Genomic DNA, 15,676 nt, shown 5'->3' with positions numbered 1-15,676 from the left:
TTCTAACTCCTTGTAGTCAAATGCACATTTCCTTGCAAGAAAAAAAAAAACCGAGTGGAATCTAGATATGGCAGCAAAGAGGTAAAATTAGATCTGAATGTCTGCAGTAATCACAACAGAGCTGCTAAGAAGTAAAATCTTTCACATCCATCATGCGGCTTTTAAGATGTGTAAGCACGCCACTGAGCACTGGAACGTCCTACATTCAAGGGATGAAGTCGTTATCATTCAATAATATAAATAGCTCTTATCGGTAAAGTCAGAGAGAAGGAGCAGATGGAAGAGGAGCAGAGAAAAAAAGTGCGGCTTTAATACCAGAAACGTTGCCACACATCCACAGCTCAGTGTTTTGATGTTTAAGTCTTATGAAGGAAGTTTCTGTCACTTCGGAGTAAAGAAAAATCCTCTGCTCCTGAAAGCGTCCAGAAGAATAATTCCCACGTTAGGCATGAGAGAAGGAATGATGCTTTCAAGGTCCTTCAACAACAATCAGTCAGTTTAGATCGTGTTATTTCTAAAACCTTCTCAGTATGCAAACTTCGTCCATTTCGTTCATCAAGACTCAACTAATACAGGAAGAGGCTTGTAAATATATTTTAGCTCCACACTAACATTTTGAGCAAAGTAGTTAAAAAATGCCCAAGAGACTGATATGAAAGGCGCAGAGGATCGATCGACATTCTTTTAATACTTATGACACTCTGTGATCTTGCCTCAAAAAATCCACACAATCGCTGATAATTAATTTTCCTTAATAATTCTTTTACAAATACTTTAAAATATAATCTCCCAGCATGATGCATACTTTCCTCATAATGAATCCATCAAGGGTTTAAACTCTAATATCTATATAATGTCACTTTTAATTAACCACTTTCACCTCAAACGTGCAAACTGCGTGTTCTTAAAATCTCCTCTCGTCCCGACGAGACAAAGCAAAAATTGTCGAGCAAATATAACTTATTGATGTAAACCTAATAAACACATGCAGCTGAGGATGAAATCACTAAAACCTTCTGTTTTCCTCTGGCTGAAATTCGACTTGAGTCCATCAAACCGTCATTCAATATCTTATAATCTAGATATATGTTTTTTATATACATATATTATCTAAAATAGAGGCTTGTAATATAAACGCATTCCCCACCTTTCTTATTCTGTTCCATTTCCCGAATCAGCATGGGAGTAAAAAATAAAACAAAAACCTGCACACTGAAAAAAAAGAGAGACTCTTATTTCTCCAGAAAAAGGGAATTCACGATTTAATGAAATTTAATTCGATTCCTACAATAACAGGCTATGCTGATATTTTTTTTAACCTAGAATTAAAATAAAATCTATATTCAAAATAGTCCTCTTAAAATATTGTGGCAGATGACGAAGACGCCTTTGTTGTTGTTGTTTTATTTATTTTTTTTAGAAAATATATCTGTGTTGCGACGATGGTAGATCTAGGAAAAATAACACGACTCCAGCGATCGAGCTCTTCGGCGACACGAATCTGCATTTCCGGAAATAAAACCCACACCTGGGTGATTTTTAAAAAATTAAAACACTGTTTGTTAAAGCATGTAGAATGACATCTTTTCTTAACACTGAGCAGCTTGAATTCTATTCCTGTACATGTATGGCATACAATTTTTTTAAATCCCATAAATCCAGATGCAGAACATAAATTCAACAAATATGGTATAATTTTCTTCTTCTTCTTCCACACTAAAATCCATCATAAATACATTTAGTCCGCCAGACGCTAAACTTTTTTTTAAATTCTTCACTTCCTTTTATGGAAGAAAAAACAATAATAATCGAAGCTACATGATTATAATCGCTCAAAGCATAGTGAACTCTAGTCCTTGATAGGAGGATTCGTTTTGGTTAGATGTGTTTAATAGCTTTAAATAATGCATTCGAAGAAGTGCGCATGCGTCAAGTGTAGGTCATATATGTGCTGATGCAGGACTAGTGATGGAGAGGCTGGCCTCTCGGTGCTACAGTAGGAAGATGTCCAGACTTTGACATGTGCTGACAGGCTGCTGGTGGGTCTTTCACAATACTTTACACTAAAACAGCAAACACAGTTTAGGTTTCAGGATTCTCTCTGTTGCTTTCAGATCTAAAATCGAATGCTTATTATGATTTTTGGTTAGTTTACATCACTGGTTTCTTATTTTTTTTATACATAATGGAGAGATGATATTCACTTTTTATCAAATCATATGTGGAATTAATTCCTTAATGCCCACCTTGCCTATACCATAACCTTCCATGTTTTGTTTTTCTTCATTATTCTCTGCCGGTTGATCAATAATACAGCCAATAATGTGGGAAACTGTTCAATAAATTCTGACTGACATTCAGTTAGCAGGCCTAGATAAACATTTTCATTATTAATATGTCAAATACATTCCCAAATAAGTGCCCTGCCTTTTCCATATTATGACATTCTGGTGATTAAATATTACAATATATTCATTTATATATATATATATATATCTTGCTATAGTATGGTATACAAAATAGAAAAATATACAATCATTGGATACAGGTGAGATGAAAGATATCATCATTCACATGTACTTTACATCCCTAGAGAGAGCAACCCTTTCATGTAAGACATCAGCTGGATATATATCATCCATCATGTCAGAACTTCGAACGCCCTAAAATTCTAACATGAGGAAAAAAAGAAGAAAAATATTCTCCATCCAACCTTTTCAGTCAGACCAAACACCCACTCTCTCTCTTTCTCTTTCTCTCTTTCAGGTGAGGAAATATACTTAATATTAAAATATTTTATTTGTTGTATTCTGGAAAATTTTCCCGCAGTTGTCTGTCATTTGGAATAAATTTATTCAAAGGGCCCTTCTGCACATTTCATACACGAGTTTACTCATCGTGACTTAAACTTCTCATCCTAGGAAAGCAGTTATTTCATGTTTCCTGTCTCAGGTAACTCCTGGAGACGAGGCTTTGGAGATTTAAAGATGTAGGAGAGACTATATTTGCATCATATATCATATTTATACATCAGAAATATCTGCCATTGTTCTTCCTGTGTGTGTTACTTCATAAAATGTTAAACATAAACAGCTGGGATGAAGCTTTAAAATTGTTCAAGTAGACCAAATACATCTAATTTTGTTAAAGTTTGAACACATTAAATACTGAAAATGTATAATCAGTGTGAGAATCAATTTCACAGCATGAATTGGATTTTAAGTTGATGATATCACATCTCTTTCTGCTTGACCAAAGGGACACAAACGAATATTTTATAAAACATTTTCAAGCCTGTGTATTTCTCTGTTCGATAACATCCACCAGTTTTGTTTTTTGTGTGTAAAGCTGGGTTTTGCACTCATTTTTGGCCATTTACAAATCATTCCCCGTGGTCCATCATGCACTTCAGACAAGCAAAAGACAGACTAACAGCACGGACATAAAGACGAGGTGACATCTGTCTAAACCAGGGAGTGACAATACTTCACTTTTCCTCTCTTTGACAATCGAATAATGATGATCTCTGCCCTTCTCAGAGTTATGAACCGTGAGCCCATGAGACACAAGATATGCAAAATCCCCTCAGTCGGGTGATGATGTAGAGAAAGAAATACTAACTTTAATCATATGTACACTAAATAGAAATAGCTACTCCATCATAATGCGATGAGATAATTCATCTGGACTTAAAAAACAACACAGCAACTCCAAAATCTGGCAAACTCATTGCCAGCATTGTGAGGCTCATGCAATACTGATGGTGCACCCACATGAGCCGATCCATTCAAAAGCTAAGTGGAAATGAATAAGAGCAAACTGAATAAAGGAGGTGAAATTTGTTGCTTTTGCTGCTCAAGCATAAGCTGTTCTTTCTAGGTCTCCTCTGACTGGATGCAAACACCACAAGCAAAACCCTTTATTTCACGTTGTCTTCTCCACACACATTTTTTTCCCTACTGTAGACGCAGATCCAATGCCGCGAAACGATAAAGATAAATAAATACATCTTTACTATACTGCACTACAATGTACCTGATTTCAAGTATGTTAGGTTTCCCCCCGCCATGAAAACCACGTTTACTTAAAAATGTAACAAACAGAAAAAAAACATTGTATGATATTGATTTTTTTTTTTTCACTTTCACAAGTATATTTACTTCGGGAACCTTGTATACAGTCATAATTATTGCATTGTATTTGCATATCTCGTGGGATGCAGGATTACACCCACTCATACTCATCACATCATATAGTACTGCAACGCAACACCTCATCGTTCATGCTAACCTATACGGAAAATTAAAAAAAACTGCAATACTGCTCCACTCCACAGGGGGCACCACAGGCCTCTGATTCCCTCTCACATGTAATTGGAAACCTTTGAACAAAGCTTAGTCTGGCACTGCTGATATGTAAGGTTACATCTATTAGAACTCAAAAGAAAAGGATGTGAATGTAGCTTTTAATGATACTTCTTCTTACGGCTGTCATAAATAATAGAAGATATCCTTTATCGAGCCTTATGGAAATCTTTATGTCCAATTCTGAAGTCTGAGAATGGTTTCGTGTAACTACTGTCACTCATCACCATTTTTGTTTCTCGACTATTGATTCCAAACAGTAGAAAGTCAGTAGTCACTGGCTCCTCTGAAGCATCATCGGTACAAAAACAACTTTACAAATGAGGCGGCTGCTTGTATAGTTAGCATTAAAGTTTTAGACTTAATCTGTATTATGTTTGTAAAGATGATCATAAAGTCACCTGGCCCGTAGAGCAGTGATAACATGTTTTCTTTTGCACCAATACTGCTGCTTTATGTGACTTCAATTGCCCCTTGGGGATAAATAAAGTTTTATTTTAATTGAATTGAATAACCATGAGGCAAATTTAAAGTCAGGTTTAAATAAACTTCACCAGGGCTGAAATTGGATCATTTCCAGCAACCAAATTAAAAAGTCTGGCCATACCCGAATGTACCTGCATAACTTTTAGGGAAGAAAAAAAAACAGATTATGGTATCATGAGGTGCTTTTTGAACAATAGAAGGCAGAAAAAAGAAACGCTTAAGATATTTCATGAAGCCAAAAGCCCCCCAAAACTTCAGGATATTTCCTTTCACTTTTACAGACTTCTTCAGGGTGTGATCATGACCTCAAAATGATTATAGCGCTGCCATGTAAAGCACATTCAACATTCTCATTTAGTTTGCATAATAATGTCAGGAGTCTGTTACTGGCACAGGACGCAGTATATGGCAGTCTGTTCATGCAAACCCTCCCCTGCCAACAAACCTGCTCTGCTTGGCATGTATGACGGCTTAGCGGTTAGAACTTCATGGTAAATTAAAGTGGAAGCTAATGGCTAGCAGGTAATGTGCGATGCTGTGTTTTAGAATGAGATAATTTACAGAATTTTCTTGAATCATCACAAGCAAAGAAACCGGAATTATTTTCTAAGAAAGAAGTGTTTAAAATATTTGTTTTTTGCACCACAAACCAAACACACAATTTAATATTCAGACGTATCTGATTGTTAGAGCGGATCTAAATCGCAGTTAACTGGTGAAGGTCCGTTTACCTAACACTGGACTGTGGTGGTTCTAACAATGATTTTCCAAAATTTGAGCACTGACTTGAATACTTTCAACATAATTTAATCTTATGACAAATGATATCAGCAATTTTATACTGACAGTAGGACTGTTGTTGGAGAAGACATGGAACTAAATTTTCTTGGTAACTGTGAATATGTCTGAGGCTCATACCAATGCCAAAATAAAGAATAAAGACAGATCAATAAAAATTTATCAGCATGCGAACTAAAACTCCTTATCAGCATCTGGACAAAGATGAAACTTCCCTTCAAGACGACAGTTTTCTGAGCTTTATCATCTTGGCAATTAGCAGTAAATGTCCTGTTTGTAGACTTCATTTTCAGTACTCTGTTTAAAAAAGTGATTACAGAGAAGGAACAGTTTCTTAACTATCCAAAAAAATCAGGTTTTGTGATGTAAGAAAACTTCAGACAGAGAGATGTAACTCAAATGTCTTGCAGCATCTGTACACCAGCCCTAATACTTCATTTGAAGCTGAAACAATACTTAAATGATGATGTCACGTGATTATGCCATGTCAGTGCTAACCAACCAGGGTGTCGTCCTCCAAATTCATTCAGGAAGTGTCGCTGTGGCAACATGAATACGATGTGTTTAATGCTCAGAACAACCATCCACCATAATTTAAAAATAAAAGCAGCAAATGCCAAAAAAAAATAAAAAAAATAGGCTTGTTACCTTCAGCCAAGCTGCAATGGCAAAACTCAACTGTCACTCCGACCTTAGAGAAGATCTTATGCTTAATTACATCTGAATGACAAAATTATAAAAAAATATATGCTAACTTTAGAACAATTAAGTGGTTTCTGACTCTGCAGCTTGGCTAAAACGTAAAAAAAAAACGTGCTAAAAAACCACAAAGCTTTGGAAGCATGCCTGTCCATGGTAACCCTGTGTTAAGGAGGCCCATTTTCACACACACACATACACACACACACACACACACACACACACGCTTGCACACAATACCGTACTTGTAATGCTACCTTAATTTACTGTCTAGGCTTAAAATCAGCTTTTTAGAATACATAAGTAACCGCTCCCGCACGCACACTCGCACAAACGCGCAAGCTCACGCACAATTTTTTTTTTCTCTTCTGGGAAAAATAAATAAATAAATAGATACAATCTGTAAAAGGTGCATACTGATAGAGAGAAAGACCCCCCCCCCTTTTAGATACACGCTAACTCACGCATTCCGACACACACCCATCCAGTACTAAAACTCACACACACACACACACACTTGCACGCACAAATATAGTTATACGGTCCCACGCAAACACTACGCCCTGCTTCGATACTTAAAACCTCTTAAAATTCTCCTAAAATAAACCAAGCAAAAAAAAATACATTTTTAAGACCAGCACCCCGATTGTGCAAACAAGTCAAGGATAAATTAAACCAGTAACATTATGAATTTAAAAGAAAATAGTCATGGCTAGCCAGTTTTGCACAATACTGGGTTGTTAAATACATTGTGGGCGTGGTCTGTAGTGAGAGTGTGTGACAGCAAATCCAATAGGATTCCACGCTGAGAGGAAAAGGAGGGTCTTGGAGAAGGAAGTGATGTTGCTCGACGGATGGATCCTCTGTAGATCCTCTACGCCAGTTTCCTTTCCAATCCTTCACTCCAATTCTCTCCTTCGTCCTCCACCTCTGTTGCTTTCTTGCCTCCCGAGGGCTGAAAAAACAAAAAACCCAACGATGGAGGGAGACGGATGATGGAATAACCAAACGGCAGGAAGGAGAGAGGGAGGAGTGAGGAACGGCGAGGTATGAGGCAGAAAAGAGTGGTCGCTGTTGGTGCTTAGCCACAAAAACGCTTCTCCCATTTCCTGTTTGGGCCAGGAAGTGGGTGTGACCAAATGAGGAGAAGTGGCTGAGGAGGCGGAGCCAGATTAAGGTGACAGCGTTTGTCTCTCGCTGGCATTTTAGTTGCCAGGGGATACAAGGGGCTGGCTAGCTTCCCATTGGTCAGAGAGTGTCTCTCCCCGCCCATGGCCTCCTACATCAGCCCTGTTGTGGGTGTGAATCCGTCCCTGGAATCATTCCCTTCCTGGCGTCGAGTCGTGCGTCACCTTAATCCCACCCCCCCAAGGATGGCAGGGCTGTGCTCCAAGGTTCCCTTGCTTTGGAAGAGGAAGAGAAATGAGATTTCAAACAGGGTTTTCCTCACCCCCGTTTACTCAATACAGCGCTTCATCACCAGTGAACCGAGGAGGAGGAGTCGACCCATCACCTCAAGCGGGCGTGGTCAGACTTGAATCCTTAACAGACCCCTCCCCTTACAAGCTGGTCTGCTGTCCCCTACCTGACGACTTTGTGGTGGCCAGACAAAAAAACAAAACACAACACCACAAAAGTAAATGCAAACAATGGACACACACTCCTTACTTTCCCCTTACTCATTTTTGTTGTCTCTACTTTTCTGGTCTTCACACTTTGAGGACATTATAAAACTGTGAGGCACTTTAGAGACACGCAGACACGTGTGGAGAACACACGCACTCATGTACACGTACAAAGAGAGAAAAATCATAGGTCGCACACACAAGCATACACTCAGATAGTATATAATGTGGTATGCTTTACTACAAATATTCACACACACACACATACAAACTCATAGAAACCAACCGAGATATAACCAGGTGTTAAGGTTGCGTCACTGGCCGCCAACGTCTAGAGCGGTTACGTCTTGCTGAGAGGCAGATAGTGTGTGTGTGTGTGTGTGTGTGTGTGTGTGCGTGCGTGTGTGTGTGTTTGTGTGTGTGTGTGTGTGTGTATGTGTGTGTGTTTGAGGGGCAGGGACAGACAGAGCCAGCTGTGGCGCTGTTATCCAGCACTGACAGGCGTCAGTCTGTGATGATGTCAGAGGGGACACTCGTAGCCGACTCCTACAAACTCGTCACACACTCCAAATCCTCGTCCTCCAGAAGCCCGCTGTTCCTCTGCCGCACTCCTCCGACCACAGTCGAGCTTATGTGGTGGTCCTCCTCCTTTGCTTCTACCTCTACCTCTTCTTCCTCCTCCTCCTCCTCCTCCTCCTCTTCCTCCTCCTCCTCCTCCTCTTCCTGTCCCCTCCCCCCCGCTAGCAGCACCTGCCGCTCCTCCACTGAGGACGGCTCGTGGATGGAGGCTCTGTTTCCTCCAGCCTCTTCCTTGTCCTCCTCTACCACCTGGTCTTTGTGTGTCGACTCCGTCGCCGCCGTCGTTGCCGTGTGGAATGGGAGGAGGTTGCCGTTGGGGCTGTGCTGGGAGGTGTAGGAGGCGCTGGATGTGGTGTTAGTGGCAGTGTTGCCGTTGATAATGTTGTTGGCGGCGTGCTCCATCTCCTCGATGGTCATGTCGCAGGCGTCAGCCAACTCGGCTTTGGTCACCTCGATGAACGATGGGTCCTGGGCGAAATGACCCAAACCCTCCGATATTAGCACCTTGATTGGGAAGCAGGTGGGGATGGGAGATGAAAATGGAGAGAACAGGAGAGAAAACCAGTCATCACTGCAACTAATGCGTATTTCCATCAATGCAATTTGAAGGTTATTTTCTCAGAAGAGAATAACCTGCAACCCCCTCACAAACAAGGGTTGTTTCTGCTCCGTCTGGAAGCAAAAAGTAACCTCCAACCTTTAGGAGCACACTCACCGCCTCCACCAGACTTCCTGCGCTGCCGTGAGACAGCGAGCAGGAGTCTTTTCCCAGTAGCGAGGGCACTGTAAGCGACACCGGCCGCGGTGGTCTCTGATTGGACGCAGACACGCTGGGACTTGGGCTGGGTCCCCTGCTGCTCCCATTACTGTCGTTATACCTTGGAGGAATAAATCAATTTCTTTTTAAATATACCGAACCCTACACCGTCTTCAACTGTTCTTTTTAAGGTGCTTAATCTTACCAGGGCCCACAGTTGACAGAGGGCAAACTGGTATTGAGTTTTTCATGGGAGTTGGAACCCTCTAGCCTAAGGGACGGTACTCTCTGGTAGGAGGTATCACCACCATGGGCTGGGAATTCAAAAAGAGGAGGAATGAAAATGAAGAGACTCAGATCCATCGGAACAAAGGCGAAGAAAAAGCTGCATGCCAAGAACAATAAGGACTCCAGTATTCAGTATTCAATATTCGGTGGCTCATTTTGTTCCTCATTGAATAAAGTTTGAACTGTGGTAGCCAAGGAAGCATTAATGCACCATTTCCACTCGACACACAGGACGTCAGAGTACCTGTGGGGCTGGCCGGAGGCGTTGAGCACAATCGGCTAAAGAGGGTAGGTGAGTGACTCCGTCTTAGTAGAGGACTCAAACCTGCTACTGCCAAAGCCTGGAAGAGGAGATGGAGTTGGAGTGGAATCTTTTTTTATGCTCATCTAATTTAAAGGACACGTTGTAGTTAAGTCTACCTGATGATGTACGAGGTGTAGGGGCACCGCTGTCTTCTGTGAGGCCTCCGGCCTTGAATGTCTCCTGAGACACTCCAGATGGAAGGACGATCTCCGCCCTTGACGAGCACAAGCAACAAAATGCAAAATGTAAAATGTACCAAGACTTTTGAACAACTCGTACTCCAGAATTCTGTCTTTCGTCACCTAGAGAAGTCGGGCAAAGGAAGACTCTTCTGGGAGACTGCCACCCTCCTCCTCCTCCTCGTCTCTCTTCCACATCTTCTCCTTCCTCCATGGGAGTCAACTGCTTACATGTGTCATCATGATACACCAACCTAACAAGGCACAAATGGACGTAAAAAGGAGAATTATTGATAGGCGCACCCCGAAAAGAATCATATCTAGAGATAAATCTGTTCATGTTGTGCGTTTGTTTTAGCAGTACATGTCAGAGGAGAGCGAGTGGTCATCCTCCTGGTACTCTCCGTCGTTGCCGTAGCTCTCATCGTACGTCTCCTCCGTCGACCCCTCACCTCTTTGGATTATTGGCAGACGGCTGTCACTCGAGCCAGAGCTGCCAAAATAAACGGAAAAAAGTCGCACAAGCGGAGACAAAGACAAAATGAACACAAAAACAGACCGCAGATGTGAAAAAAAAAAAGGGTAGGGGACAGACATAAAACAAAAAAACAAGCAGACAGAAAAAAAAAGAAGCGGCTGGTTAGCAAAAAATCCTCTGAGGTTTAAAAACTGCATGTAGGGAAAGGAAGGATGATGGAGATAGGAAGGAAAAAGCTTGAAGAAAAGAAGGAGGAGATGCAGGCGGGAACTATTATGTGAAAGCGAAAATGGTGAGAAGCATCAAAGGCAACACCTGGAATATAACTGATAGCACGACGGAGGCGCAGACATCTTTAAAGAAGACTAAGATGGGTGAAATAATGCAGATTCTGCTAGCAGATACTTGGAGATGCTGGAGTGCTGGGGAACGAATCCCTCTTGATTCTCATTCAGAACTGGAAACCAAGAAATGTTTTTCTACTACTATCTTTGGAATCAATGCCCACATCAAATTGACCATTATCCAGTCAGAGGACAACACAGGGAAACCTTTACTGCTGTCCCATTACGTGTTCTTGAAATCTTTGTTGTGTGGTGCTTTGAACGCTACAGGTAATCTGCATTAAATCACATTCCCATTTCATTCCCAAGATGTCTTGTCACACCATCTGCCCACATCGGTTTCATATTCCAGACTCAAGCTTTAAGGAGACATCCTGACATTTGAAGTTTAATCTTTTTCCTTCATGGAACTGTTGGCGACAACATCTCGTTGGGCTAGCGCCGCTTAAATGCTAATGTACTCCTTTGCGTTTAGGAAGGCAAAAGAACTCGCTATCAATTGAGTTTTTCAGTCACCACAACTGAAAAACTCAGTTTCTCACAAGAATTATCTGGTGATTAAAAAACAAGATTAAACGTTTAAATATCGAGATGTCCCTTTAGTCAAAAGCTATTAAATAGCTGTTTAAGCAAACTCTGGGTTAGAACACTAAAAACTTGGATCCTAATTTCAAAAAATCCCAAATAAGTAGTGCATTCAAAGGCTTTGATTTTGAGGAGGCCTTTAACTCTAAATTACCGATGAGTTTAAATCCCTTTTCTTATTATAATAACAAAGCTGCAACCAATAATCTTCATCTTCAGTGGATCATATTCTGCACAGCAGGCTAGGATTAAAAAAAAAAATTAATATGAGAAGAATTCCCAAGTCCCCGTGAGCCAGCGCTCTGTTACTGAAATGGTCCTCAAAGAGGGAATAAATAATCAACATGTTAATTATTTTGCGCTCTAATAGCTTTGCAACTAAAAAGGCTGAATATAAAGTTTCTCCCGAAGGCAGAACTAATGTAGAGAATGTAGAGGGGCATTAAAATGAAAAGGGTTCATCCGATGGAGGAAAGACATGTTGAGAAAATCTGATAATAATTTGCCCGCTAAAAAGCTCAAAAAGGAAAATGTCCGACCCCTTGGGAAAAAGTAAATAAAATGTAAGGAGATCACTGGAATCATTCGATTGAATAAGAATCATCTTCTGGGGACTATGAAAAATAGACATTCTGAAAATCTAGGAAGTTGGAAGGCCTTGTAAACAGACTTAAGGGATGTTTCCTCAAAATTGTGACAGGTATTGATGCGTAACTGACCCAGACCCTAGATCTGTTACTGCTTTCACCTTTCAGTGCTTTCCTTTAGATCTCAGGTACCTGCAGCCTTCATTAATTGTCACGTAGCTTTTCTTTATAGTTCAAGAGAAGGTCGCGGGTAGCAAGAATAAATGCTGCCGAAAAGAGAACAGCTGGGAAATCCTTCGTGACAAAAGACGCTGGCTGGGCTGACCGGTGGTCTACGGTGTGTTTCAATATCGGATTTATAGTCTTTATAGTCTTATCTACAACTTCTGGTTATGGGTACACTAACAAATGGATCACAAGATATAAAAGAAAAGCGCATCCATGGCAAAATGCTTTACTTTGACTAATGAACAGATAAATATGAGCTTTGAGACGTATCCTTCAGTCTAACCCAGAGCCATAAAGCAGCAGTAAGACCCTTTGATAGGAAAAGATTGGTTATGCACCAAACAGACTTTCTACAGCAGATCTTTTCACGGCAGCAGAGATGGCTAGCTTCTGATATACGGCAGCAAATAAAACATTATGTGAATAGCAACAAGTCTCATTATCACACTTCCAGCAATGCCATTTTTATATCCTATTTAAAAGATGTTTAGGAGACTCGCACAAGACACACACACACACACGCACGCACGCACGCACACACAAACACACACACACACGCACACACACAAAGACTTCTCTCTCCGTCCCCTAGTAACATACCGCATGAAGGAGTCATAAAAACACGTCCTGCTCGTCATCAGAAACAAAAGAGGGAGACAGACAGGAAGGAAGAAAAAGAAATTGAAGAAAAGAGAATAAACATTTATGTGCACTGGGACGTTACTGATCATGTGACAGGACCAGCTAACCCGGCTTTATGATGGTCAAACTAATAAAACTTGACGTGGTTCAAGATCAAATATGACCAGGTAGGAAAGAAAAAGATTATAAAAACCCCACTGCTACAAAAACACACTCACCTCTTTGGAGGAAAGCACCATGCGGATCTTGGCAGCAGGATGGGAGTGAGCGGCTGCCCCGTGTGCCCGTCCACAGTGCTTATGGACGGGCTGGGGAATCGACTGATTCCCTGGGTCGTCACCCCCGCCATGCCGGTGTTGTTGGCATTGTTGATGTTGGCATTGGAGCCCGATGAAGAGTACGAGGAAGGCGTGAAAGTGGTTGAGTCCATGAGCCTCTCGTGGGACGGGCTCTCAGCTTCGCAGGGGGAGCCCTTCTGGCTGATGTGCAAGGGGCGTTGGGTGGTGAAGGACTGTGGGAAGGAGCTGCGACCATCGCTCTGGTTGTAGTAGTTGACGTGGTTGCTGAACAACCCACCTGAACGCTGCGGAGAGGAAGATGGGAAAATGGAAGACAGACACGGAAGAGAACAACGGAAAGAAGACATTACATTAAAATCCCAAACATTTCATCTTACGATACTCGAGCACACAGAAATTGGAATCATCTCATTTAATGCGAGAAGCAACCAAAGCTTTACTCAGGCCTGATGGAAAAGCAAAACGAACGCCTCGTGTCAAACCAATGGGAGATGGGTTTGCAATTTAGCATCAAATCAGAGACATATATCTTTATAAGCCCGTTAAATCTTAGACATAAGAGCCACATTCTGTGAGAGATTGAATCAGGAGAAGGTAAGGACCAGAGGACTGGTGTGATTCTCTTTCTAAATAATTGTGTTGTTTCTACCCTGAGTGAAAAAATGTGGCATGATTGTGGCTACGACTTTCACAGTAAAAGCAAATAAGTAGCGTAACTTACCTTTTGGAGCAAAGAAGAGTGTATTTGTGTGTGTATATATGCAGTTTTCATCAAGCTTTTTTTAAGAATTTGCACAATTAGAGCTCAAAACACGTGTGACCAATTACTTGAATTAGGTCCAGCATCTGCAATGATTAGCAAACAAGCAAAATGATGTCGAATGAGGCTTTTTTTTAATGCTGTTTTGAACCTTTGAGCACATGCAGGCATGTCTGTATGGAGGATGGCTTCAAGCAGGACGCTGATCATCTTTCTCTCTCTCTTTCTCTCTCTGGAGAGTGAGTGAGGGTGTGTGTATCCGACCTTTACCCTGAAGATATCGTCCTCGGATGCGGCTGACACAGGCTCCTTCAAGCCCTTATCCAGCTCCTCCTCCACGTTCAGGTCTCCAGAGATGGCCCTTCGGATCTCTGGACCGATGTCATGCAACGTCCGCAGGCCCGCCTACACGCAGGAGAAAAGAAATGAGGTGCTGCACGTATGGAAAAAACACCACAACCATCTTTATGTGAATGTAATCATTTTGGAATTCATAAAAGTGAACAATTTGAAGAAATATCAGTCTTGCTCACAATGATCAGTGTTAAAAAATAAAATGTCTGTGCATACCTGCAGAGAAAGGGCAGTTTTGGGGGGCACCTTGGCCACCAGCCCTTGTTCTTTCCTCTTCTTAAACTTCCGGAAATATTCCTGGATGAGGAAGGTTGCGTAGAACTTCCCGACTGTTACCTCATCATCTGCAAGAAATATATTTTATGACTACAGTCCTTAAATGCTTGAAAGTTTTTCTTTGGTAAAAAAAGAGGACATTATATCTGACGTGTTTTTTTTCTTGGAACTGTGTTGTGTATTACACATACCACCAGCAGGGGGCACTACTTGATCCAAGAGCTTCATGCTTGTTCTCTTCCAGATCTTTTTCACTATTGCCCTCAGCTCTTCGTTGGCCTGTTCCAGGTTCCCTGCACACACAGATAGCACACAGAGCACATCATATATCAGTTTTGTTTGCATTCCCCTTTTTCATGCTGATATGCCCCCCCCCCCAACACAATGCCTGTGCTAGAGATCCATGTGTGCGTCTTACCTTCTGTCTTGATCCTGAGTGCAGTTCTGACCAGGGCAAACAGCGTGGCATTGAACATCACCGTCCCATCACTGTTTAGGGGCATGTTCATCGACACCAGGCGCTGGAAGACACAGAGAATCGTTTTGAGTTTGCAAATTAAAAAAAAAAAAATCACAATAAAGCTAAGGTCAATTTATCCGTTAGCCAGCAATAGATTTTCTGAAAGCAGCAAGATGGTAGTGTGACAGGATGTCTATGTGAGCGTGTTCACCTTGCAGGCCACCCTGTGTGGACAGAGCTTTCCAAAGCCGAGGGGAGGCTGGATTCTTCGGAGCAGAGTCACCACATCCAGGTGTTTTATACGTCCCCTAGAAACGGCACACAGAGGTCACACATCTGTGTGTGTGTGTGTGTGTCAAAAACTGCGTCTTGTAAATTCTGGATAAACTTACTTAGCCTCTGGGTCGTATTCAGCCCAGATCCTCTTGAATTCATCAAGATGATGCGGCCCCAGGATTGACCAATCACGTGTCAGGTAGTCAAAGTTGTCCATGATAACAGCCACAAACAGGTTGATGATCTGAGGAAATAATCAGGTATGACACAAGAAATCTATGCAGATACCGAAGCACCATTAGCATAAA

At 41.5% G+C, this 15,676-nt stretch overlaps 1 protein-coding gene across 1 annotated transcript in view; it reads right to left on the bottom strand.

The window, feature by feature from the left end:
• Window positions 1-2,454: 2,454 nt before the first annotated feature.
• cacna1c (calcium channel, voltage-dependent, L type, alpha 1C subunit) overlaps window positions 2,455-15,676 on the bottom strand; it is a 153,064-nt gene continuing 139,842 nt past the window's right edge. The window contains exons 38-52 of the mRNA XM_068306657.1: window positions 15,485-15,612; window positions 15,304-15,400; window positions 15,051-15,153; window positions 14,824-14,925; window positions 14,573-14,700; window positions 14,273-14,407; window positions 13,162-13,526; window positions 12,902-12,928; window positions 10,444-10,572; window positions 10,203-10,333; window positions 10,017-10,114; window positions 9,808-9,937; window positions 9,514-9,622; window positions 9,267-9,429; window positions 2,455-9,055 (exon numbers count right to left, since the gene is read on the bottom strand). Coding sequence (XP_068162758.1) covers window positions 8,519-9,055; window positions 9,267-9,429; window positions 9,514-9,622; window positions 9,808-9,937; window positions 10,017-10,114; window positions 10,203-10,333; window positions 10,444-10,572; window positions 12,902-12,928; window positions 13,162-13,526; window positions 14,273-14,407; window positions 14,573-14,700; window positions 14,824-14,925; window positions 15,051-15,153; window positions 15,304-15,400; window positions 15,485-15,612 — 2,382 coding nt within the window. The 3' untranslated portion in view covers window positions 2,455-8,518. The remainder of the gene's footprint in view (window positions 9,056-9,266; window positions 9,430-9,513; window positions 9,623-9,807; window positions 9,938-10,016; window positions 10,115-10,202; window positions 10,334-10,443; window positions 10,573-12,901; window positions 12,929-13,161; window positions 13,527-14,272; window positions 14,408-14,572; window positions 14,701-14,823; window positions 14,926-15,050; window positions 15,154-15,303; window positions 15,401-15,484; window positions 15,613-15,676) is intronic.

Source organism: Antennarius striatus, chromosome 22 (genome assembly GCF_040054535.1).
Source record: "Antennarius striatus isolate MH-2024 chromosome 22, ASM4005453v1, whole genome shotgun sequence".
Classification (NCBI taxonomy): domain Eukaryota; kingdom Metazoa; phylum Chordata; class Actinopteri; order Lophiiformes; family Antennariidae; genus Antennarius; species Antennarius striatus.
Note: the sequence above shows the minus strand (reverse complement) of the source record. Positions and strands in the feature narration are given on the sequence as shown.